This window comes from Saimiri boliviensis, chromosome 14 (assembly GCF_048565385.1).
Source record: "Saimiri boliviensis isolate mSaiBol1 chromosome 14, mSaiBol1.pri, whole genome shotgun sequence".
Classification (NCBI taxonomy): domain Eukaryota; kingdom Metazoa; phylum Chordata; class Mammalia; order Primates; family Cebidae; genus Saimiri; species Saimiri boliviensis.
In genome coordinates, this window is record NC_133462.1 from 82,773,723 (window position 1) to 82,801,233 (window position 27,511).

At 39.5% G+C, this 27,511-nt stretch overlaps 1 protein-coding gene across 6 annotated transcripts in view; it reads right to left on the reverse strand.

The window, feature by feature from the left end:
- TARBP1 (tRNA guanosine 2 -O-methyltransferase TARBP1) overlaps positions 1–27,511 on the reverse strand; it is a 77,663-nt gene that overhangs the window by 20,652 nt on the left and 29,500 nt on the right. For all 6 annotated transcript variants that reach the window (XR_012513607.1, XR_012513608.1, XR_012513609.1 and 3 more), the window contains 10 exons: positions 18,962–19,059; positions 17,954–18,115; positions 14,296–14,510; positions 13,627–13,888; positions 13,345–13,533; positions 11,792–11,982; positions 11,544–11,615; positions 9,919–10,039; positions 4,709–4,819; positions 2,166–2,315 (listed from right to left, as the gene is read on the reverse strand). Coding sequence is in view for 3 of the 6 variants with exons in the window: in XM_039464284.2 (XP_039320218.2) it covers positions 2,166–2,315; positions 4,709–4,819; positions 9,919–10,039; positions 11,544–11,615; positions 11,792–11,982; positions 13,345–13,533; positions 13,627–13,888; positions 14,296–14,510; positions 17,954–18,115; positions 18,962–19,059 (1,571 nt within the window). In the remaining 3 variants the exon portion in view is untranslated. The remainder of the gene's footprint in view (positions 1–2,165; positions 2,316–4,708; positions 4,820–9,918; positions 10,040–11,543; positions 11,616–11,791; positions 11,983–13,344; positions 13,534–13,626; positions 13,889–14,295; positions 14,511–17,953; positions 18,116–18,961; positions 19,060–27,511) is intronic.

A 27,511-nucleotide genomic window follows, 5' to 3' on the forward strand; every position in this document is an offset into this window, starting at 1 on the left:
CTGCCCCCTTACCCACTACCTTTTTTGAATCCCTTTTGGATTCTATCAGCAAAAGCTTCCTTTGCCTACATCAAAAAAAACTCCAACTGATGTCCACAGGTTAAAATCAGATTCAAAGAGAATATACAAGGCCTAATGACAAGTGAGAGGCTGAGCTAAGCAAAACAACAATGACAACAACAACAACAAACTAACAACTGGCACTACTGTGGATGGAAGCATCAAGAAGTTCTGGGGGTACACCAAACCAATCTGCTCTTGGTGAGAATTCCTAGGGTGGCACTAAGCATTTGAGAGTTGTCACGAACAAACTATATTAATAAAGCCATAGGTCTAAAAAACAATTCAAAGAAAAAGAACCTGTTTCTTCATTAAAGTAACATGAAGATGAGAAAGAAGAGCCGAGGAGCCTGGGAAGAGGTCAAAATTTCTGAGATGGAGTCTCACTTTGATGTGATGCCATCTGGAATGCAGTGGGGTAATCTCGGCTCACTGCAACCTCTGCCTCCCTGGGTTCAAGCGATTCTCCTGCCTCAGCCTCTCGAGTAGCTGGGACCACAGGTGTGCACCACCTCACCTGGCTAATTTCTGTATTTTTAGTAGAGACAGGGTTTGACCATGTTGGCCAGGCTGGTCTCAAACTACCTGACCTCAAGTGATTTTCCCGCCTTGCCTCCAAAAGTGCTGGGATTACAAGCCAAAGCATTGTTATTTCTTAGTGGTAGGGCAATTGACTTAATCATTGCTTTCTTCATAAGGGTAAAAATCCCAACCTGTCTTTGAGGATTATTGTGAGGCTGCTATTGCTGCTGCTTATGGTGACACCCAAGTTTTAAGTTAGGAGACTGGGAGAATGAAAGACATCAGAAAGGGGAGCCAATTTTAGGGCAAGATGCTATTACCAGTTGAGTTTAATACAGGGTGAAGTGATTGTGGAAAGACCTTGCATGTTGCTGGAGAAGCAGAGATGGGCTTTACTATGCTAAGGGAGCACAGAAAGAGAAGCAGAGAAGCTAACCAGCAACTCTTCAGATAAAACCAAGCGTAAAGGTTGGGAGAGAGAAGCAAGCATGTGAAGGAAACAGAGAAGCTATCAGCACAAGCAGGGAGGGAATTAAGAAGAGGAACACAGTGTAAGGGTCAGCAGTGGAGAAAGGCACCACCAACGGGAAGGTGTGAAATGAAACGGGGGAGCATGGAAGGAAAGAGAAAGGCTGCCTGCAGCTCAGAGGAAATCCCTGATGTACCACTGTTGAAAATGGAATGGACCAAAGTGGCTTGAGGCAGGCAAAGATCACGTATTGAAGTTTAATGGTAGAGAAAAGAAGACACTGGATGAGAGCTGGATGGAGGAAAAGTCAACAGAACAAGGATGAAGAATTTGGTGAGGTCACAAAGGAGATAAAAACAGGTCACAGGGGACAGCTGTGAAAAAAGAACAAGGACATCTCTCCTAAAATAAGAAGAAACAGAAAGAGATACTTTGAGAAAGTCATCTCCATTTTCACACAAAGTGGAAGACAAGGTCATCCATTATGAAAGGGAAAGGTGAATCTGGGAACCAAAAGACAGCATTCGAGATTAGAAATGATACTTAGAAACAAGCTGCTATCTGTAAAGAAGCCAGCAATTACAGACTCTACCACTGATTTTAGTATCAATTCCTTAAAAAGGATTTTCAATATATAAGAAACGGTGGAAAGGGATTAGGGCAGTGTGTGAGGGTACAGATGAAAAAAGGAAGGAAATGAACTGATATTACTTCTATTCTTTCTACTTTGATTATGTTTAAAATCTCTCCAAAACCTTTTTTTAATTTTAAGAAATGCAATTAATTCCTAATCATTAATATTTCTAAGATCAAACAAAGCCATTGCTTAGTAAATAAGAATATAGAAAGCACCTATTTCCCTCATTAAGACAAACGCCTTTTCCATCTTTATTTTGTTGAACAGAACAGCTCTCAAATACAAACTATGAAATACTCAATATGAATGCCAGGGATTTCTGTCTTCTGAATTAATTCAGATCTTGCAAAACATAACTTATGCCAATACATTAGGACAAATGAGAGTAAATACAACTATTTAAGTGAAACAAATCTCTCAGCATTGTCAAAATCATTTCCTAGTTTAAAAAAATATTTTAAAAAGTTCTTTACTTACATAAGAAAAACAATCCCAGAACTTTGGAAGAAATTGAGGGAATTTATGAAGAATCAATATAATAATCCATTCTATAAAATATTTTATGGAAGCTTGATTATTGATGAAACCAGCCTGGAATATCCTGTCAATAATTCCATTCAAGAAATTCTGAGAAAAAGAAAGTTCACAATTAAACGGTTAAAGTTAATCATTTTAATTTACAGTCTCCATTTAAAAGAAAATGGCTTAAAGTTTTCTATTGTAAGTAATTTATTGAATCTACAGCTCCGCAAGCAAAGACACTAAAAACTACTGATTAAAATATAATGATGAAGTACCTTCATTCAGTACTTTATAATTTACCTGGACATCAGTTCTGTTTATAAGGAAGGTTATTTATCACCTGTAATTTTACAGGGAAAGGAAAAGATTCAGAAAAGCTGAATAACCTTCCCAAAGTTACATACCTAGTAAGCGGAAGAAGTTAGGTTCAAATCAAGATCTGCAAAGATGCCAGGGCTTAAACCTTGTAACAAAGGATGGTACAGAGACTGAGGTCAGCAGGCGGGAAACAGCATCCCAGAGGGGCAGGTCTCAGGTCACTGAGCCCTCTGCTCAGGCTCCTTGTCCTCCTGCCCTCAGGGTCTGTGCTGCCCCACAACTACTACACTATCTCTGGCTCCAAAATCATCCTTCCCGCTTCCACCCTCTCCTCTTCAAAACTGTATTTCTATCTGGGGGACAGAACCTATCTAAGTAGCAGGTGAAAAACAGTATCTACTTACATAAGCATATACAAGCAATATGTCTTATGTACATTTCTTTATTTTAAAGAAGAAAAGGCTAGGCACAAAGTGTTGCCTGTAATCCCAGCACTTTGGGAGACCGAGGCAGGCGGATCACCAGGTCAAGAGATTGAGACCATCCTGGCCAACATGGTGAAACCCCATTTCTACTAAAAACACAAAAATTAGCTGGGTGTGGTGGTGCGCACCTGTAATCCCAACTACTTGGGAGTCTAAGGCAGGAGAATTGCTTGAACCCGGTAGGGGGAGATTTCAGTGAGCCAAGATTACGCCACCACACTCCAGCCTGGCAACACAGCGAGACAAAAAAGGAAGAAAAATCTATCTTACAAGAATTTCTACTTAGTAGAAAAAGAGCAGAAGGGCTCGTTTTAAGACCTGAGAGTGCTGTAAAGTGGAGCACGAACTGTGTAGTTAGGCTTGATTTTGAATTCCACCTCTACCATTCACCACCAGCTGTATCACCTCACAGGCGGGACACCTAACCTCTCTGAACTGCAGTGCTCTTAGAGGCAAAATGAGAGTATGTATGGCCTACCTGGGAAGAGGATCAGGGAGGTTAAACAAAACCGTAAGATATAACAGTCTCTAACTTTGAGCTCCGTAAGAGACTGCCAGCTTTCCTCTCCCTTGCAGGTGCGCCTGCTTGGTCACGTCCCCACCCTCTCCAACATTGCCCTTCTCTCTAGAAGGGTCTCTCCATTCTAAGAAAAAAATGCTCTCAGTAATCTAGTCGAGCATTTCTAAAATGTTTCCTTTCTTAATACATCTTTATTTTTAATGACGTATTTTAAATCAAATAATACTAAGAGACCTACGATGAAAAATAGCAACCTCCCCGCCGCCCCCATATCCATCAAAACTACTCCCCAGAAGCAATTCTTTTAGGTATTTCCTTTTAAATTATTCCAAATAGTTATATTTGAATATGCTTACATATTTACACTGTTTTGAAATGTTTCTCTCTCACAGATATAAAAGACTTCATAAAATTGTGGGGAAAAAAAGGCAGGCATGTATTTTTTAATTCTCTCACACATTTAAAAGAAGGTAGGGAGAACAGTAGAAAATTTCAAAGTCTGAAAGATGTTTTTAACATTGAAAAATGTTTTTAAAAATTGCATGAGTCATATGCCATCACTTTCCCATAATGATAATCTATTTTCTTAGCAGGAAGATTAAGCAAAGGTGGTTAGAAAAATCAGATCCTCCATTCAACTGTTTCTTGCCTCCTCAGAGAAGAGAAAAGGTAACTTTGGATAAAGATACGTTGCCTTTTCTTAGCTGGTTTATGTGGTCACACTATTCATGAAATCAAGGACAAGGAAATCCACCATGTGAAACAATATTCCCATCCCAAACCATACAATTTGTCTGGTTTCTAGGTATACATAATCCGAAACAGTAACACTCTAAAATAACTTGGCTATAGCAAATTAGGAGTTAAGTATTTGTATTTTCTTATCAAATGGCAAAAGAGACTTTAAACAGTTAAAATGTTACAATAAAATATTAAAGAGAAAAAGTATTAAATGGGGCCATGTAAACCAACTTCTAACTTATTTCTGTAATACCTAATTGCCTTGGTATTCTCTCTGTTAATAAAAACTTTTGAGTAACTTCAATTTTAAGAACTAAAGTATAAATTTTAAACATTTTTTTCCAATTTTAAAATAGTATATGATAGTTTCTGCAAAATAGTTTAGCCATAAAATCACATGGGTCAAAGGTACAAATATAATAAAAATATGATACCTGATCAAGTCTAGGGAAAAGTACAAGCAGAGTCTGCCATACGCGGTTTTTCACTCTGTGCTGTAGAGAATTCACATAGTAGCGTCTTTTGGACTTGGACACTAATTCATCCTGGAAAGGAGCAGGGGGAGTCAACACTAAATTATCTATTCAATTTGTGATTCATGAAAAAATTAATGACAACTTGAAATGTAAAAGGCTTAAATTAGTCATAAGGGCTTCCCCCCACCCCCCCCCCCAAAAAAAGCAGTTAGGAGGATGAGAAAAAGAATGGCACCTTAAAAATTTTCAAACATTGACATTTTGGGCTGAGTGATAAGAAAAATAAATTTTTTTTTAAATAAAACATTTCATACACTGAACTTAGTTGCTTTTGTTTAACTTAACTGTTTTTTTTTTGTTTTTTTCCATTTTTGAGATGGAGTCTCACTTTGTCGCCCAGGCTGGAGTGCAGTGGTGCGATCTCAGCTCAGTGCAACCTCTGCCACCCAGGTTCCAGCGATTATTCTCCTGCCTCAGCCTCTCGAGTAGCTGGGATTACAGGTGCACGCCATCATGCCCAGATAATTTTTGTATTTTTAGTAGAGACAGGGTTTCACCATGTTGGCCAGGCTGGGTGATCTGCCTGCCTCAGCCTCCCAAAGTGCTAGCTAGGATTTAGTAGAGACAGGGTTTCACCATGTTGGCCAGGCTCAGGTGATCTGCCTGCCTCAGCCTCCCAAAGTGCTAGCTAGGATTGCCAGCATGAGGCACTACACCCGGCCACGTGTTTTTAAAATTAGATGGGTTAAAAAACTGGGAGCTATGGGTCACAGGGGCGAGAAGAGATTGAGATACTAGACATACATTGCCACATATTACTATGCACCTCAGAGGCACCTCTCACCTTGTGCACCCTTGTCATATTCACGTTTGGAATACTGATAGCTGCAATCTGATGCAAACACCACTAAGACAGAAGCCACCCCAGTACATGGACAGTGCAAGGCATCTCTACACATGATGTGTCTCTAGATACAAGAAAATGGCAGCACTGAAGCCTTTTATACTAGCAGACAGCTCTCCCTGGCTTTTCATGGCTTGTGCCACCTAAATTCAGCCAGCTGCAAAGTTTGCTTTTATTACCATAATTACTAGTGCTCTGGCTGCAAAGCAAGATGACACTGAAGAGTATGCCAATGTTTTCAAATGTCTTAAAGGTGAAGTCATTCACCATCTCCAAAACCATTTGCACATAAGGTAGACGATCTACATCTACTTCGTAAGTTCTCTGACTTTTCGTCTTCCATAATCTCATTCTCTGCATGTGTGTACAAAGTTTCATGACAATAGCTAAATTAATATGGATTTTAATGACTCCCAATGATATTTACAATCTCATAATCTCTAAATAATTTCTTTTAGAAAATTTTCTTCTGATATAGGTGTATTTAGGTTTCATTTATTGCGTAACCTCAATGCAACTAAAAATGGAATCAGCAGAGTAGTCACTCATGCATTCAGAAGATGCACCTTCATGTCAGTAAAGCGGCCTTTAGGACCTCACCAAGTTACTGTCCTCAACTGGAAGTTGAGAATTCTAAAATTCCTTTCTCAGCTCAAAATCTTACTCTGTCCTGCTTGTTCCACTCAATGTGCTCCTTTACTCAGAATAGCTTTTTTCTACTAGTTTGTTCAACTTGTTGCCAGGTACTACTGAAGAAAACTAAAATCACCAGCCACAACTGACTTCATTTAAAATACGTATTCCACACAATGGTGTACTATTCAGCCATAAAAAGAATGAAATCCTATCATCTGCAACAACTTGGATGGAACTGGAGGTCATTATGTTAAGTGAAATAAGCCAGGCACAAAAAGACAAACTTCACATGTTTTCATTTATTTGTGGGAGCTAAAAAATAAAAACAATTGAACCCATGGAGACAGAAAATAGAATGATGGTTGCCACAGAAGCTGAGAGGGGTAGTGGTGGTTGGGAGAGGATGTGTGGAGTATAAAAATAGATAGAGGCCACGCATGGTGGCTCACACCTGTAATCCCAGAACTTTGGGAGGCCACGGCAGGCGGATCACTTGAGGTTGGGAGTTCGAGACCAGCCTGACCAACACAGAAAAACCCCGTCTCTACTAAAAATACAAGATCAGCCAGGTGTGGTGGCACATGCCTGTAATCCCAGCTACTCGGGAGGCTAAGGTAGGAGAATCACATGAAACTGAGAGGTGGAGGTTGTGGTGGGCCAAGATCTCACCATTGCACTCCAGCCTGGGCGGCAAGAGCAAAACTGCATCTCCAAAAAAAAAAAAAAAAAAAGGAAAAAAGATATATATATACATATACATATATATATATGTGTGTGTGTGTATATTTAGATTGAATTTGACAGCACGACAGGGTGGCTATAGTCTACAGTAAGTTCTTGTACATTTTAAAATAACTGAGAGTATAACTAGATTGTTTGTAACATAAAGGAAAAATGCTTAAGGTGATAGATATCTCATTTACCTGATGTAATTATTACACATAATATCCCTACATCAAAATATCTCATACATCCCATAAACATACACACCTACTAGAGACCCACAAAAATTAAAAGTTTAAAAATATGTACTCCAGCTGTATCTGGGCCTTCATTATTGCTAGACCAGTAGTTCTTAAACTGTATCAGCTCCAGAATCACCAGAAGGGCTCATTAAAACAGACTGCTGGGCACCACCCCCAGAGCTTCTGATTCAGTAGACCGGGGGCAGGGCGTAGGAATATGCATTTCTAACAAGCTCCCCAGGGATGCTGAGGCTGCAGATCCAGAGACCACACTTTAAGAATTACTGTACTGGACAAGTGTTTTGCTTTTTCATGTCTGTTTTCCAAAGCAGCTGCACCGTTCTGTATTCCTATTAGAATGTATGAGGGTTCCAATTCTGCTACATCCTCACCAATGCTCATTATTTTTAGTTTATTTTCTTAACAGCTATCCAGTGGGTATGAGTGGCTAGTGTTTCACCTGCCTGATGATTGCTGGCCTCTCCCTGCCATTTTTCCCTCTCTACTGGAGCATTTCTTTCAACATCCAAACTTTAAATATGCTCTCATTATCTCCCATCTTTAAAAAGCCCTTTCTTTAACTCCAGGTTCCCCTCCAGGAATGACCCCTTTTATTCCCTCTTTTCTAGGACAAACTCCTAAGAGAGTCTATACTCACTGTCTGTACTCAGTCAACTTCCATTTTCTTCTGAACACGTTGTATTTAGGTTCTCATCCCACCATTTCACTGAAATGCCTTTGTCAAGGTGACTAAGACAGCCCATCTAATGGCCGGCCTGAGGCCTCCTCGTCCTCCATGCAGGACTTCCTTCACCTGCTGAGTCTCCGAACAGCGTCCTCTCCTGGTATCCTCCTTCATTCATCCAGAGCTCAGCCCAAATGTCACCTGATTAGACTCTTCTGACCCCCTCTCTTTTTTTTCTGAATACTTTTTTTTAGCACTGTAGTCTCACTCACTGTGTTGCCCAGGCTGGTTTCAAACTACTGACCTCACGCAATCCTCCTGCCTCGGCCTTCCGAAGTGCTAGGACTACAGGCATGAGCCACCATGCCTAGCCCTGACCCCCTATCTAAATAGCTAACTATATATTAAAACATGTATTATTATTCTGACAGAATACCCACACCCAGTTCCCATGACTGTATACATACTCATCTTTTAGAAGAGCAATAACATACTATTTCCTCTGGGATATCTTCCTTGACTCCAACAGTGCAGAGGGAACTGTTGAATAAAAAATACTTCCTAGGTTTCATATAATAAAGCTGACTTGCTACTTTCAAAAAATAAACGTCTGATGAACACTCCTGTTTTAACACAGGAACTTACATGAGTTCTGTAATCATCCGTACATCCACACCAAGGTCAGAAAGCAGACCAGGCACTCCGCTGACCTTGGCTTTAAATCACAGGTAACTGTATCTGTTATTTAAACATTCAATGAGGAACAGAGCACCACATACAACTCTACCCCTTCCTATCTAACATCTCCCCAGATTTACTAAACCTGTTCTCTAGACACTATGATGTTCATTTAGAAATGATTGAGTAGGCTCAAGAACAATGTAACTGGATTGTTTTTATCCGAATAAATAAGGAATTTTCATCAATCTTAGACAAACATCACATATCCAGATCTAGAAATAACAATGTAATACACTGGAAGCACACTAGGGTAATCTTTCACGGGCTCTCAAATCACAGCAATCAATTCCTAACATTTGATGCCATATTCTCAGTTTTTACTTTTTCATTCCATTTCTTACATAGAACAATGTATAAATATAGCACTTTAAACATAACTAGGGCCAAGCACAGTAGCTCACACCTCTAATCCCAGCGCTTTGGGCCACCAAGGCAAGCGGATCACTTGAGGCCAGGAGTTAGAGACCAGCCTGGCCAACATGGAACAAAACCCTGTCTCTACCAAAAATACAAAAATTAGCCAGGTGTGGTGGCAGCTGCCTGTAATCCCAGCTATTCAGGTGGCTGAGGCAAGAGAATTGCTTGAACCTGGGAGGCAGAGGTTGCAGTGAGTAGAGATCCGAGATCATGGCATTGCACTCCAACCTGGGCAACAGAGCAAGGCTCTGTCTCGAAAAATCAAAAACCAAACAAACAAAAATCATAACCAGGTTTGACTGGTACTGGAAAATACAGAGTGAAGAATAGATGGTATAGGAAAAATATTACCATTATTGTTCGCTAAAACCGAACTTAAGCTGGATAATTACTAACCAAGATTTTTTTTTTCCTTTATTCTTTTTGCCAAGAGGCTTTTTTTTATTTTAAATTTAAGACTGGCTCCACTGAGGATTTCAACCAGCAACCCTGCAGTTGCAGACCCTATACCTTAACTACTGGGCTAACAGACCACTTTCTTTTTTGCTTTTTGTAGAGACAAGGTCTCTCTATGTTGGCCCAGCTGGTTGCAAACTCCTGGCCTCAAGCAATTCTGCTGCCTCAGCCTCCCAAAGTGCTAGGATTATAGGCGTGAGGCACAACAACTGCCCTAACCGAGACTGAATTAAAAACACAGAACATAAACTCTGTCTTCTCCTGACTGAACAGATTTAGAAGTACATATTCGAGCAACATAAAGAGCAAATGCTGACCTCTGACTTGTTAAAAACAAAGATAATTTAAAGTAAAATATAATTACTTTATCTAACAGCTTGATTGCAAGATCCTCCATAAACAACTTGTGGGACATATTGGAGCCATCTAATAAACACAGGAATTTGATAGCGCAAATTCTCACATAATGGTCTTCTCTCTTAGTACTAAAAAAATTAAATGATAAATTATGTTAACAAATTTTGAAAACAGAAAGATAACATTGAATATTAGTTTCAAGTATCATTACATAAAACCACTCAAAGTTTTCTAAAATTAAGTAGGTCGATACTTAACGACAACACTTTTAAATTCAGAATAGATAATAGAAGATGACAAATGAATATATTACGAGGAGGGTCTGTACAGAAAGTATGAGTGCGCACAAATTAATCTAGACTTTCAGACCATCAGTGCACACGCTGCTGAACCTAGTTCAGTAATACCTTATCTGTGGACAAAACAGATCACAGCTCATGAGCCTGTCCCTGAAAGAGGACCACAGTGACCTCCATTCACTCAGGGGCATTGAATGCATGTCAAACATGTCAATGGCCTGTCTCTACCACGTGCTGTCAGTGCACATTCCCCAAATGAGGGGCAAACTCAGGAAGCCCTGTGTGCTCTGCACACCGGCATTTTCAGTAGCCAGATGTGGAGAGATAAACAAAGTGAAATTGTTAGTATTTTCACATTCCATTATAATTGTTATAATGTGAATCCATATTTAAATATAATAACAAAGCAATTGTCTAGTAGAGATCAAAATCACATTATCTGACAACCACCAACTAGAAAAATTCGCTTTTATTGCCACACTAAGCCAGCCAAGAAAAAATAACTAAAAACAATGAAAAAACTATATATATTTAATGAGGAAGGACAGACGATTTAAAACATAGTTAGGACTCTAAGAATAATAAATACTTTATGATGTCTAAAGAGTATAATCATTTGATGTCCTAAACTCTAAAATGAGAGTGAATGATACAATGCTATTTTAATCTTCTTTATAAACACACATACACATTTTTGAAAGCCATGTGAAAAAACAGAACTTGAAAAAAAGCTATTTGGCAAGCTCCAAAAAAATTAATTCAGTGGCTAGATAAAAATAGTCTTAGGCCAGAAATCAAAACTTTAGGGCCTATCCCCAAACTCATCAAGTTGTACACATTAACTATGTACAGCTTTTTACATGTCAATCATACCTCAATCAAGAGTTTTTTAAAAACCAAAAAATTTTAGAACCTGTTCCAAGAGTAATTCTATTTTTGTGTGTAACATACCAACTTGTTAAATGGTGAATTTTAATTTCATATTAAACTTTACAGCCAAAAAAAGGACTGGAGAATAAAGTGTCTGTGATCCTATCCCCACAAAAGAAAGACAGGAGTTTTAAGTTCTCCTGAGCAATTTCCTTGTTTATGCTGGGCTCTGCACTAAAACTTTTAAAATGTTACCAAATTTTAGTGAATAGTGAAAGATGTAAAGACAGTATATTAGCAAGGGACTGTAATTTCTAACATACTTTTGAAGGCTCATCTCATTAATATATTAGATGTCACCAGTAACATTTATTAAATTTAGCAATTATGGAACGTTTGCCACACAATGTTATATTTTTAATACGTTATTTATGTAAAAACAGAGAAAATCTACCATACTCACTTTTCCATAACGGTATTTGCTGCACAGTCATGTCCAAGGTTTTCTATGAAGGTCTGTACATCCTGAATAAGTCTTTCCATAAAAAATATTCGATAAAGAACAACAGGTTTTAAATAGAAAAAAAATTAAATCCCCAAGGTTAAAGTTAACTAATAATTTATAATCTCCTAATTGAAAGCCTCAAAACAAAGAGATAATTCTACATCAAGCAGGCACTTAATACAAGTTGAAATAATAGCATCTTTTACCTTTGATCACGCCTAAACACAGTTCCAAATGTACAAGCCTCAAGGATAAGTTCACTATAATTTTTAGCACTTGATAAAGATCCTTGGGACACATTTGAAGTAGACACTATCCAAGACTGACAGCAGTAACTTATCAGTGTATTGAAGACTCCAGTCTTTATAGCAGACATTTCAATTATCTTGTACATAATCTGGAATAAAATACAATGATCATTTTATCCTTTGATTTAGTTTAAAAAAATATTAGTGCTGCTAAAAACTGTTAGTTTCAACATAATCATGGTCTAAAAAATGTTAAATTCCTTATTGTTAGAGTAACTTTGCAAGATGATCAATAATCAGAGAATGCTCACTATTTCATCTCTTGGTAATAAAAATAAATAAAATTTTACTGATAGTGATATTCATACAGAACTCTTCAAGAGAACTGCCCAAATCAGTAGAATCAAAGGGAAGAAAACACCTCACCCCCAACACATTCAGTTTCCTTTGTCTGCATTTTGCCAGTGGCCTTCCTTTGAGGCAGCAAAGACCAGCGACTCTAAGTTAGTACTATGGGGCAGAAAAGGACCAAGAAAGGCAGCACAGGACTACAGAGAAATAACAGAATCTGACTCTCCTCTTGGGATCAGGAGGTATACTGGAATTCCGCCTTGGTAAGATCCCTACTATCTCAGTGGCTGCAAATGAAAACACCTCTAGAAACCAGCAAGACCTTTTGATAAGAATTACAGTTGGAAAAATATTTCTCTACAAAAAAAAAAAAACAAAAAACAAACAAACAAAAACCCAGCCAAAGTGCAATGACAAATGGCACCTGACATTTGCCTGCAAGATCTAGGGGAAATGAGACTGACTGTGGAAAGAGCATGCCAACTACACCTACTCAATCCAGCAATCAATCACACTGTCATGGAGGAATGACCAGTGCTGCTAGATTATCTCATTTCCCAAGAGAAGGAGAAGTCCAGTTTTCATACAGATTTCCTAACACTTTTTATTTATTTTTTTTTTTTGAGACTGTCTTGCTCTGTCGCCCAGGCAGGAGTGCAGTGGCATGATCTCAGCTCACTGCACTGCCTCCTGGGTTCAAGCGATTACAGGCATGCACCACCACACCCCACTAATTATTGTATTTTTAGTAGAGACAGGGTTTTTCCATGTTGGCCAGGCTGGTCTCAAATTTCCAACCTCAGGTGACCCATCTGTGTCGGCCTCCCAAAGGGCTGGAATTACAGGCATCAGCCACTGCACCCAGCCAGACGTCCCAACAATTAAAAGTTGCCAGCTAATCAAAAGTGTTAACACTGTATGAACCAAATAAACTGTTTCTGAGGGCAGATGTGGCTCCAGACTACTGTTTTGTACTTTCTCTTTTACATCCGTCAAATTTTCTCATTCTTAGTCTTGATATTTAAGAAGGTTCAAACATATTTTCTGACTGAAGGAATTAAGAACCACAAATCTAATTACAAATATAACCGTCATGTTCCTCACGTGCTGAAGCTCACACACATGAACAGAAAAGCAAAAAGAAAAATAAAGTTTGTTACCTCTTTTATTTTGAAATATGCCTGGCCCTTGATTTTGGCAGCAATGCTAAGAACTTTGTTATCAAAAACAAACTGAACGAAAGCTTTCAAATTAGGCCAGAATATCAGCTGAGTGTTGCTTAAAGAAGATATAATTTTCCAAGCCATGTCAAAAGACTCTATGCAGAGTGATTCAGAGGAGGTCAGAAGCTGGTAGGGGAAAAAAAAAATACATACTTTATTCCGAAACTTTGTTCGCCACTCCTCTAGTTACACTTCAATTTATGTTTCACTCTATCTTACCTTGGGAACCAACACTTTCATGCAATGGAACACAGGTAAAACTTGATCAGAAGAAAGAACTGTGAGGGCTTCCAGTGCAGACTGCAAAGTCCTTACTGGCATCTGAACAGCAGGTAAAAACGGTTCCAGAATTTCACTCCCTGTGGTTGGTATAAGGGTGTGATATTTTTTCAACAGGAAAGAGAGGCACACCCACTGATCATGAATATATTGTGCAACTATTTTTCCCCATCCTTGGGAAGATGACGAATCTTCCAAAACACTGGAATTTAAAAAAACATTGAAATAAAGTTACTAGGCCATTCTTCCCCAATTTGCCTCCACAACTTTTGCATGTAGCACACTATCCTTCTAAAGGTGCGAGTGTACAGATATAAACGGTCATTATCCAACAGGCTATCTACCAAAAACTAAGGAAACCCATAAACCTTAATTTTCTAACTTCTCTGAAAGTAGGCGCTTTTGCTCATCTTAAATGATGCAGTGAAAACTAGATGCAGAAAAGTCAGCAAGTCTCCAGTAACAGAGATGAATAAAGTTATACTACACTTTCAACCTGAATGGAGCTTCAGCTCCAAAATTCTATAACTCTATAAGCAATGTTGGGCAATCATGAGCCCTTGATGACAACAACAGAAATGGCTTTTTAAGCCTTAACCTTCCCTGTACCTGCTGCACTCCGAGGGGTGAGCATAACTGCCCTGCTCCTCTGCATGGGGCTTCTGCAGCGTCTGATTGAGCTGAAGAGAGGAAAGGAAGCTTTCCATGGGCCCAGCATGGAGAGAGTCCAGCTGCAGCTCAGGCTTCTGGTCTATGGCCTCACACACCATGGCCAAGGCAGCCATGCTCACTACTCTCTGAATCTGACTTCCAAGTGTTGGCTCCTGAAAAGAAAATGTGACAATGATTTACTTAACATGCACAAGTCTTAATCAGTAAGGACCTGAGTTGCCAGTCTATGGAAAGCTCAGGCTCTCCTTTTCCCTCTTCCTGCCTGCTCCTGAGTATCAGGAGAAATGAAAGGAAATACAGCACACATCATTCACTTTCACTACTTCTCTATAGATTGGCAGTGAACAATTTTAAAGTGGCAATAAGAACTCAGCAATTTAGATTAAGACAACAATGGGATCTTTTCATTTGGTAAACAAGTACCTGGAACTAGACATGACAGATTTGCTGGGTAAGTCCTTCTCAACCTTTCTCCTACTCACATACACATTTGCATGCAGCATTCCTGTGGGTGAGCCTTATTTTAACTGTCTGCTGAAACATGTTAAAAAATAAATAAAAGGCTCCATGTTATAAATAATTCCTTCAATCAGCTGCACATTACTTTTGGAGAAGTCACGTAGCCAGCAGTTAAGAGCTGGACACAGGAACCACACAGCCCAGGTCTGCTTCCTAGTTCTGTGCTACTATCAGTACGAGTGCAGACATACTACACATCAGTTTTCTCATCTGTAAAATGGGGACAGCAACAGAATCTACTTCATGGGGTTATTGTGAAGATTAAGTATATGGGTTATTGCAGGTAAAACACTTGGAACTCTACCTGTGGGAAAGGAGGGTAGCCAAGATAGCTAGGTCTATACTTAAAGAGAAAATCAACAATCTCTCACCAAGCTAGGAGTGTAGGCAACAAGTCGGACACAGAAAACAACAGCACTGAGAGATTACAGCAGCAGCTCTCTCAAATACTGCCAACGAGTAATGTTTCTGTCAGAAAGGAAATCTCTACTTATTCCATACCCTTCCCTCACTCTCCAAAAATAAATTAACCATCTCTACAGCAAAATTTTACATATCAACACCGCCAACATATAAAATAGAATTTAGTTTTACCTTTGAGCCAACGATGGTCCTTGCTAACCTTAATGTAATTCAGTGAATTACTAAAGGAAGCCTATTTTTAAGAATAAGAGTTACCATGGCATGGCTCATGGTTTTGTTCTACATTTAGAACTCACAATGTTCAGGCCGGGCGCGGTGGCTCAAGCCTGTAATCTCAGCACTTTGGGAGGCCAAGGCGGGTGGATCACAAGGTCAAGAGATCGAGACCAACCTGGTCAACATGGTGAAACCCCGTCTCTACTAAAAATACAAAAAAAAATTAGCTGGGCATGGTGGCGCGTGCCTATAATCCCAGCTACTCAGGAGGCTGAGGCAGGAGAATTGCCTGAACCCAGGAGGCGGAGGTTGCGGTGAGCCGAGATTGCGCCATTGCACTCCAGCCTGGGTAACAAGAGCGAAACTCCGTCTCACCAAAAAAAAAAAAAAAAAAAAAAAATAGAACTCACAATGTTCTTTCATAACACTATCAGACTAATACATACGAGATAGGATGCTGAAGTATTAATCATCTTCTTTATAATTTCCTTCTAGGATAATACAATTAAATTATTAAAGCAATCAAGTACCTTCTTTGTTTTTCTCAGTAGCCTGGACTAGTCAGACTGAGTTCAACTTTATTAAAACACTTACCACATGTTAAGTGAAAGTGGTTAACTTTTATTGAGAACTTTCTATGTGCCAGGTACAGTTCAAAAGATTTAACCTATCTGAGCTTTCTTTAACTCCCATATCACCTCTATAATCCCCATTTTGCAGGTGCAGTAAATGAGACACAAAGAGGTTAAATAATTTAGGTTACACAGTTAGCAAAAAATAAAGCCAGAAGTCAAACCTAGCAACTCTAATTCCAAAGCCTGTGCTCTTCATTACTAAACCTTATTGTGCTATGTTTAAGAAATGCCTTCGCTGGGCACAGTGGCTCACGCCTGTAATCCCAGCACTTTGGGAGGCCAAGGAGGGCAGAGCACCTGAGGTCAGGAGTTCGAAACCAGCCTGGCCAACATGGTGAAATTCTGTCTACTAAAAATCCAAAAATTAGCTGGGCATGGTCGTGGGCACCTATCATCCTAGCTACTCAGGAGGCTGAGGCAGAAGAATCACTGGTTGCAGTGAGCTGATAGTACCACTACACTCCAGCCTGGGCAAAAGCGTGAAACTCCATCTTGGATTTAAAAAAAAAAAAAGAAAGAAAGAAATGCTTTGAGGGCAGGCACAGTGGCTCACCCCTATAATCCCAGAACTTTGGGAGGCTGAGGTAAGCAGATCACTTGAGGTCAGGAGTTTGAGAACACCCTAGCCAACATGGCAAACTGCATCTCTACTAAAAATACAAAAATATCGTAACTGGGCATGGTAGCACATGCCTGTAGTCCCAGCTACTTGGGAGGCTGAGGCAGGAGAAGTGCTTGAACCTGGGATGCTGAGACTGAAGTGAGCCAATATCATGCCACTGAACTCAGTGTGGGTGACAGAGCGAGCCTCAGTCTCAAAAACAAAGAAATCTAGGAAAAGATATGTATATATACATTCCACCAAAAACAAGAAAGATGGAAATACACACTGTAACTAAGGCATAAAGAGCAACAGGAAAATGAAGGAAAGTGAGATACTAATCAAAGAAGACCTCTAAGAGAAAGGAGATTCCAGTTGGTCCATAAAGGAGGGACCAGATGCTGACAAGTGTATATTGGAGAAAAGGGTACTCATTCTCCGTGGAGGGACCAGACTGAATGACAACCTCGATGAGGAAGATATGACACGTGCTTGTGATCTGTAAAACTCTATGCAGCCTAGAGTGGTTGCAATGTCACGGCACTGTGGCAAGGAGGGGAAAGGCAGTGGACAGTGGACAGGTAGGCTAGGAACTGTGGTAGGAGGCCAAGCATGGAGTGCTCTGATGTCAGACTAATAAAATGTCCTGTACTGGACATGCTTGGGCAAAAGACCTAGCACAGGTCAAATATCTGTATCTATAGGGTTTTAAGATTGATGCCTCTTACATGTTTAATATTACATTAAGAGTAGCACCTGTAATCCCAGCACTTCGGGAGGCCAACGTGGGTGGATCACAAGGTCAGGAATTCAAGACCAGCCTGGCCAACATGGTGAAACCCCATCTCTACTAAAAATACAAAAATTAGCCGGGTGTGGTGGCATGCACCCATAATCCCAGCTATTCAAGAGGCTAAGGCAGGAGACTTGCTTGAACCCAGGAGGCAGAGGTTACAGTGAGCCAAGATCATGCCAGTGCACTCCAGCCTGGGTGACAGAGCGAGACTCCGTCTCAAAAAAAATAAAAAGAAAAATAAAAGAGTATCAATCTTAACCACATCTTATCACCAGAGGATATTATTTTAAATCTGAATTTTAGTAAATGCTTTGTATGGTATCAAAATAACATGTAACAACTGAATATGTATTCCCTGTATACCTTATTCAAGATAACTACAAATCTTGGATCAAAGAGACTTACCTGTCCACTGTCCATCGCTTGAAGATGCTGAATGGATGCATTTTTCAAAAGAGAAATAACTCTCCAAATAGGGTTACCTCTTTTCCACCCAACCTTCAAATGCAGATTTATAAGCTCGGTTAACACCATCAGGTATAAATGGCAACGATCCAGATCTGAAACCTAAGACAAGGATTAAAACACTTATGAGTACAAGCAAGGTCCATGATTTTCACAAAACTACAAGCCTTAAGGCAGGAAAGGTTTACTTAAAGGACTACAACAAGACACTGAGGAGAAAATAAGTCCTTTTCTCCAAGCAGCCTTCCATAACCACCCATGCAGAACTAAGGACTTCCTTCTCTGTGCTTCCACAGTGACTGTGCATTCAGCACAATTATGGTGCATTTCACGATTGAGTCATCTGTCTCCCTACCTGTGAGGGAGACCTTAGATGGCAGAAATTACCATCTATCAATCTTACATTCCAGGGCGAGTACATCAGAAATAATAGCGATAATGGTTATAGCAATGACTACTTCCATTGTTTACAAAAATCACTTTTCACAAAAAAAAAATCACTGTCCCACTTTCGTAAGACAACTAAGTTTCAGGGAAGTTAAACAACTTGCCCAATAGCTCAGAGCCAATAAGAGGGACAGCATTAAATGCAAACTTTTTGACTCATGCACCTAGAATAAAATGGGTTCAGCTCTCTTATTCACTAGCTCTGTGACATAGGGCAAGTTATTTAACTCTTCATTACTAAGCCTTACTGTGTTAAGGTCTCATAATCCAGGTGGGGAGACAGATGACTCTATTGTGAAATGTGCCATAATTGTGCTGAATGCACAGTCACTGCCTAACCTTGTCCTTGGTCTGTAATATATCCATCACAAGGTTTGGAAAGTATCCATTATGTTTATGACAAAACAAGTCACTGACAACTTTAGCAAGAGCCATTTTTGTGTTGTACGGGTGAAAAGAATGAAAGAAAAGAAAAAGAAAGTTATTCCAAAGAGTACTTACACTATTCAGCTCATTCATGATAAGTCTTCTGAGAATAAATTCAGAAATGCTCTCTGTAGTAGACATGACAAAGTTCTGAAGAACAGTAAACACCTCATCTGTATGGGGGAAAAAAGCATGCGACTAAAATGATAGCAGTTCTTTGGTACAAAACACACCAGATATTCTAGTAAATGTACCACAGGGCTAAGCACATGGGTGAATCACTTGCCAAAAATAAATTGCAATAATATAATAATCATTCATCTCATGGGGAAATCTATACTTAATCTTAAAAGTCATGTAGGAATCCCAGTTCTGGGTAGAATGGATCAGGGACACTCTTCCCTCCACCACTGAACACAGCTATTAAACCTCGACAGAATGCATAAAACAGATATTTGAACTGTACAAGGAAAAAGTAGCAGGTAGATTCAGAGAGAAGTAACACTGAACAGTGATTGGTTTACTAATGTTCCTCCCTCTGGTCCTCCTCCCAACTGTAACCAGATGCAGCAGCAGTCAACAAGGTGGGCAGCAGAGGAGGCGCCAGCTTTCTGGTCAGAGAATGAAACAGGAGAACGCCGGGAAAGCACACCGTGAATACTGAGGAGATTCTAGACAGGGAGGGATGCAGGAAAGCAGCCTTAGGAAGCTGTTTATGAACTCCTGCATTCACCTCCAAGCTGCACATGCATGGATCTGATGTCAGTCAGCATACCACAGACGTTCAGGACTGAACACACAGAGTCGCCACTGCCCAGGTCCCAGAGGGGCCAACAGATGGAACACAAGTGGCATAGGTCCAAAGAGCATGGCAAAAAAGTGAAGACAAAACTGACAGCAGAACCAGCACCCACAGAAGCTAAGTCAGAACGCGAGGCCTCCACCTAACCAGGCTGACTGTGTGCTGCAAAACAGCATCAACATTCTCTATAGGATTTAAACAAGATTCGGAGTTTCATATTGTAATATTCAAAACAGCTAGGATAGAATCCAAAATTACTAAACATATGAAAAACCACAAAATCCCCAGATCATATGGAAGAAAATCTAGAGATAACACCAACAAGATGACTCAGGTATGAGAATAATTTGACAAAATAATTAAAGCAGCTCTAATAAAAGTAAGATGACAGACCTAAACCAAAACTTAAGTAATTACATTAAATGCAAATGGCCTATACCAAAATGATACAGACTTCAAGGTTCCTCTCTCAGTAACAGACACAAGGAATAAACAGAAAATCACCACAGATCCACAGATATAGAACTGAAAAACACCATGAACACTCTTGAATATAAGTGACATTTATTGAATATATCAGCCACTAGTAAAATAATATTCTTTTCCATCGTACATGAAACATTCACCAAGACAGACTGTATCCTATACAATCTTAAAAAAAATTTTTTAAACTGAAATCAGACAATGTACGCTCTGTGACCACAATATAATTAAATTAGAAAGCTGTAACAGGTAGACAATAGGAAAGTCTCCAAAGATGATGTAAATAATTCATAGGTCAAAGAAAAAGCTTCAAGGAAAGTTAGAAAGTATTTTGAACTAAAAATGCAGCATACCAAAATTTGTGGGATGCAGTTAAAGCAACACTTGGAGGAAAATTTATAGCACTGTCAATTCAGAAAACAAGAAACAGCTAAAAATCAACAATCTAAGCTTCTACCTTAACACTAAAAGGGGAAAAAAGGCAAAACAAACCAAGCAGAAAGAAGCAAACAAAAAACAGAAATCAATGAAATTGACCAAAAAAAAAAAAAAAAAATCTACAGAAAAACAATCAATGAAACCAAAAGCTTGTTCTTTGAAAGGTCAATAAAATGATACACCACTAGCAAGACAGAGACAGAGACAAAGACACAGAGAGACAGAGAGAGACAGAGGAAGAGAGAGTGCAGGAGTGCACATGAGTAAGCGCATGCACATCCCCCCAACACCCCCCCCACACACACACATTATCACTATTAGGAATTAAAAAAAGGAGCTATTACTACAGACCCTACAGGCAATAAAAAGGTAAGGGAATACTACTGACGATTCTACTGCCCCTGTTCACAGATGACATAATTGTTTACAAAGAAAATCCCAAGGAATCTTCAAACAAACAAACTCCTAGAATTAATAAGTTCTTCAGCAAGGTCACAGGATACAAGGTCAACATACAAAAATGAATCATATTTCTATATACTAGTAACATACAGTTAAAAATCAAAATTTTATAGACTATCATTTACCACACCTTTTTATAACTATTCCCCTCAAAAGAAATAGTTATAAATCTCACAAAACCTGTCTAAGATCTATATGCTGTAAACTATAAAACTCTGAAGAAAAAAATCAAAGACAACCTAAATAAATGTAGAGACAGGCCAGGCATGATAGCTCATGCCTGTAATCCCAGTGCTTCGTGAGGCCAAGGTGGGCAGATTTCTGGAGGTCAGGAGTTTGAGACGAGCCTGGACAACATCTCTACTAAAAATACCTTGGGCATGGTAGTGAGCACCTGCACTACCAGCTACTTGGGAGGCTGAGGCAGCAGGATTGCTTGAACATGGGAGGTGGAAGCTGCAATGAGCCAAGATTGCACCACTGTACTCCAGCCTGGGTGACAAAGTGAGACCCTGTCTCTAAATAAATAAATGTACAGAAATACCATATTCGTGCATTAATAGTTTCAGCATAAGAAAGCAATTCTCCACAAACTGATCTACATATTTAATGCAATTCCAGTCAAGATCCCAGCAGGACTTTTTTTTTGTAGGTACATATAAGTTGATGATATAATTTATATGGAAAGGTAAAGGAACTAGAATAGCTAAAAATATTTTTGGCCAAAAGAAATAAAAAGAATCACATTACATATTTTAAGACTTCTTATAAATCTACAGTAACCAAAACAGTGTGGTACTGGCAAAGGAATGAACACTTAGGTCAAAAGAACAGAACAGAGTCCAGAATTACACCAAAACAAATACAGCCAAATTATTAATATTATCATTATTATCATTATTATCATTATTTTTTGGAAATGGAGTCTCACTCTGTCACCAGGCTGGAGTGCATTGGCGCAATCTTAACTCACCTGCAACCTCTGCCTCCTGAGTTCAAGCAATTCTCCTGCCTTGGCTTCCTGAGCAGCTGGGACTATAGGTGTTTGCCACCATGCCCAGCTAATTTCTGCATTTTTTAGTAGAGGCAGGGTTTCACCATGTTGGCCAGGATGGTCTCAATCTCTTGACCTCGTGATCCGCCTGCCTCAGCCTCCCAAAGTGCTGCAATTACAGATGTGAGCCACTGCGCCCAGCCCAAATTAATTATTTTTAAACAATTTTTTGAGAGAGAATTCACAGAGCATTCAACCCCCTATTAAAGGTATCTAATTCAATGGTTTCTTGTATAGTCACAGATACGTGCAACCATCACCACACTCAATATTACGACATTTCGTCACCACAAAGAGAAACCTCATACCCTTTAAACCATCAGGTCCTTAACCCCTATTTGTTCCCAGCCCTAGGCAACCCCAATCTACTTTTTGTCTGTATAGATTTGCCTATTCCGGACATTTCATTTAAATGAGATCATATAATATGTGGTCTTTAGTGATCACCTTTCACTTAACATAATGTTTTCAAAGTTTATCCATTTTATAACGTGTATTACTACTTCATTCCTTCTTAAAGTTGAATATGTATAAACCACATGTTATCCATTCATCTACCCATGTACTTTGGATTGTTTCCATCATGGCCAATTGATTTTTGACAAAAGTACAAAACAATTCAACAGAGAAAAGATCGTCTCTCCAACAAACGATCCTGGTGCAACTACACATCTAAAGGCAAAAAAGAAAAAACTACCCTTGACTACACCTTACATCTTAAAAATTAACCCTAAATATATCATAAATTTGAAAGTAACATAATAAACTATAAAACTTTTAGAAAAAAGGGAGAAAATCCTATATGACCTGGGGCTAAGGCAGAGTTCTCAGTCACAATACCAATTGCATGATCCATAAAACAAAACAAAAATAAACTGGATTTCATCAGAATAAAACCTTTTGCTCTGCAAAATACTCTATTAAGAGACTGAAAAGATAAGCTGCAGAGAAGAAAATATGTGCAAACCATGGATCTAACAAAGGACTAACTAGGAAAAGACTTGAATAGACACTTCTTAACATGCTGCTTCTATCACTCTGAGAAGCGTTCATTCTTTAAGAGATTACATACTTTAAAAATGAATTTTAAATGTTCATGTTACCCAGGGGCTTTATTATGCAACCTCTGGAGTATCTTATGAGTCACTTTCCATATCAAGAAGCCACCAGCAAATGATTGGAAAGTAAAAGCCTTTATTAAAAAATTAAAAACTATAACCAATGAATATGGGAAGGACAGAATGCTCCTGTCTTCCACATTCCAAAACAGTAGATACTACTCTTTTGCCTTTTCTTTCTCCTATACATCTAGTCAACTCCTTAAATACTGAACTTAGCATAAAATGATTTACTTTCCTTATATACAATCAAACTCATTCAATTAAAATAAATTTGAGATTTCAAGGGAAAGCCTAGGCCTTGGAGAACAGAGAACAAAATGGCATGAAGAAAAGTAGCTGCCATCAAGGCATCCAATATTATTGTCCCTATGACAGTGCCTCCTCTTAATTACCGCAATACAGAAGAGCCTCTATTTCACCCTCAAGGCACATCCCCTGGTCACTGCCACATCTCGGAATTTAACACCCTGTCACAATATACAAACTGTGGGCAAAAGTTCAAGCCAGGATAAAAATTATGGTTTGGTTTCCTACTCTACGCCTCATATAATTTATAGTAGTAAACTGAATCCCAAAAGAAGTGGTACCAGAATTAGTCAAAAAGTGATCACAGTCAAAATCATGATGAAGTACCACTTTATACCCATTAGGATGGGTATTATTTTTAAAGGCCCATTAATGAGTGTTGGAGAGAATATGGAAAAACTGGAACCCTTGAGGACTACTGGTGAAAATGTAAAATGGTGCAGCCACTGTGGAAAAGTGTATGGCAGTTCCTCAAAAACTTAAACAGAATTATCACATGATACAGAAATTCCACTTCCAAAAGCATTAAAAGCGGGACTCAAACAGGTATTTGTACACCCATGTTCACAGCAGCATTATTCACAAAAGAGAAGATGAAAAAAATCCAATTGTTCATCAACAGATTAATGGAGAACCAAATATAATCTAGCCAAACAACGGAATATTACTCAGCTTTTAAAAGGAATCAAAGTATGACACATGCTACAACACAGATGGACCTTGAAGACATTATGCTCTGTGAAATAAGTCAGACACAAAAGGACAGATGCTGCATGATTCCACTTATATGAGCTACGAGAGGAGTCAAATTTATAGAGACAGAAAACAGAATGGTGATTGCCAGAGCCTGGGGAAAGAGGAAAATGGGGAATTAATGTACAGAGTACATAGAGTACAGAGTTCCAGTTTGGGAAGAGAAAAACGTTCTGGAGATGAATGATGGTGATGGCTACACAACAGTATGAATGTACTTTATGTCACAGAACTATACACTTAAATATGGTGGAAATGTAAATTTTACGTTATGTATAAAACTACCTATGTGTAAAACTAAATATGTATAAAAAGCTATCTCAGGAAGAAAAGTTCCAATACACAAGAGATTACTCCCACGAAGAAAGTGAGACTCAGCAAAGCAACCAGACCCACCACAGTGACAAATCCAGCCAGTAGTGAGGACAGAAGTAGTAATAATTCTTGAAGGCCCATTACTTTCGCCCATATAATCCAGTATAATGAAACGTAATGTAACTAAAAGTATGTTTCCTCAAATTTAAAAATAAACATTACACAGCTATTGCAGATTAAAAATATAATCATGGCAACATCATTTTACAAAAACAGCATCTGCAGAATGACAATCCCTGAATCTCATCTCATCAGGCAGTCTGAAGTGGTTCTGCACATCACAGTACAGTACCAGTAGGAAAACACAGCCATGTGGACTGCCGTCACTGTGAATTCATGATCACCAAGGTCAAGGGCACACTCAGCAAGCCCAGCAATCCTACAGCACTGCCTTAGTGCACTTACAAAGCCTCTTACCCAGACAGATGCTTACATATTCAATCCTCACACTGCCAACACTTCTACCCCCATCCTCACTCTATCTTCTCTTTCCTTAAAAGAACAGAATAAATTAGAAAAGAACTTCTATGACCTCCCATATCACCCACCTACGTGCACCTGCCTATCAGTGCTCCTTCTAGAACCTTCTAAAACCACTTGTGCCCTGGATTCCATACACTCTCACCTATGCTTGGATGCCAGTCAGCAAATACCACCCCTTTATGTCTTCAAAACTCCCCTCAATGAAATAATTTCCATCAGCACATAAACATTGTTATATTCACCTCTTAAGGAAACAAAAACACTCTTTCCCCACCACCAACGGCCCTATTTCTCTGCTCCTCTACATAAAATACTCCTTGAAAGAGTTGCTATTTGACTCACTATTTTCATTTCTCTCTGAGTGGCCCCCACCACTGCCCCAAATTGTTTCTGTGAAGTCACCACTGATTTCATGTTGCTAAACTGGACGGTCAATTCCCAGTCCTTCCGTCAGTCATCAGCAGCCTCTGGTGGGGGATCCCGCCCTCCTCCCGGAGACCTGTTCTTTGCTGGCTTCCTGGTTTTCCTCCTCTCTAGCTGTAATTTCCCCTGGGTACCCTCTGCTGTTCCTCTTCACCTCCCTAACCTCTGGACATTGGTGTCCCCAAGGGACTTGGACCCCTTCTCCGTCTACACTTGCTCCTCTAACACTCTCATCCAGTCTCATGATTGTAAATACCACCTGTATGCTAATGACTCCCAAGTTTCTACCTCTAACTCATACTTCTCCCTGAACTACAGCCTCATAAAGTCAAATGCCAACTCAACCACTCCACTCACTCTAACACTAGTCTTTTTTTTTTTTTTTTTTTTTTTTTTTTGAGACAGAGTTTTGCTCTTGTTGCCCAGGCTGGAGGGCACTGGAGCTATCTCGGCTCATCGCAACCTCCGCCTCCCAGGTTGAAGCAATTCTCCTGCCTCAGCCTCCCGAGTAGCTGGGTTTACAGGCGCCCACCACCACGCCCAATTAATTTTTGTATTTTTAGTAGAGACAGGGTTTCACCATTTTGGTCAGGCTGGTCTTGAACTCCTCACCTTAGTTGATCCACCTACCTAGGCCTCCCAGAGTGCTGAGATTACAGGCATGAGCCACCACGCCCAGCCTAACATCAGTCTTTCTGATCTCAGTTGAAAGCAACTCCAGCTATCCAACTTATCCAAAAACAGAGTCACCTTTGGGTTCTCTCCTTTCCTCACAGCCCACATTTAACCAGTTAGCAAATCTTGGTGGTACCATCAAGAAACATCCAAAATCTCTATATACCTCACTGCACCCACAGTGGGCCCTGGCAGGAGCCTAGCAGCTGCCTCTGGCTTCTGCCCTTTCCCACTCTGTAATTTACCCTCAACACTATAGCCAGAGACAGCTTTAAAGACTGATGGGAGATCTTGATGCTCCTTAGCTACAACCCCCAATAAAAGTCAGTGCCCTTGAAATGGCCAAAAAACTCCTACACCCTTTTCCAAGAAGACTTCTCCTACTTACATCACAGATACCCTCCCCAACTCTTTAGCTCGTATTAACATCTCACAGGTGAGAACGTAGAATGTATGCATTATTGCCTGGAAAAATAATTTTGCATTAAGCTGAATAAGCACAGACCCTAAGAATAATCTATTTCATTCTAGAAACATAGCCTGGAGAGACTCACACACAGGCCCCAGAAGGCAGGTGGAAAAGTGTTCATGGTGGCACTGCACATAATAGCAATAAAGTAAATATAATCAAATGTCCAACAAGACGAGAATGCATAAATTGCGGTATTGTCATACAACAGAAGATTCTATAATAGGGAAAATAAGAAAGTGTAAGAAAGGACATGGATGAACCTTAGAAACATGTTCAGTGAAGTTATACAAGACTTCTTACACTAAGATACCATTTCTATAAAGCTCAAAAGCAAGAAAATGAAACAATATATTGTTAAACTCACATATATGGTCAACTAACCTTCTACCAGGGCTCCAAGAATACAAAGTGAGGAAAGGGCAGTATCTTCAATAACTGGTGTGGAGAAAACTGCATATCCACATGCGAAAGAATAAAACTAAACTCTTAGCTTAAACATACACAAAACTCAACTCAAAATGGATTAAAGATTCAAGTGTAAGGCCACACGTGGTGGCTCACACCTGTAATCCCAGCATTTTGGGAAGCTGAGGTGGGTGGATCATAAGATCAAGAGATCGAGACCAGCCTGATCAACATGGTGAAATCTTGTCTCTATTAAAAATACAAAAATTAGCTGGGTGTGGTGGTATGCACCTGTAATCCCAGCTACTCGGGAGGCTGAGGCAAGAGAATCTCTTGAACCCAGGAGGTGGAGGTTGCAGTGAACTGAGATCAC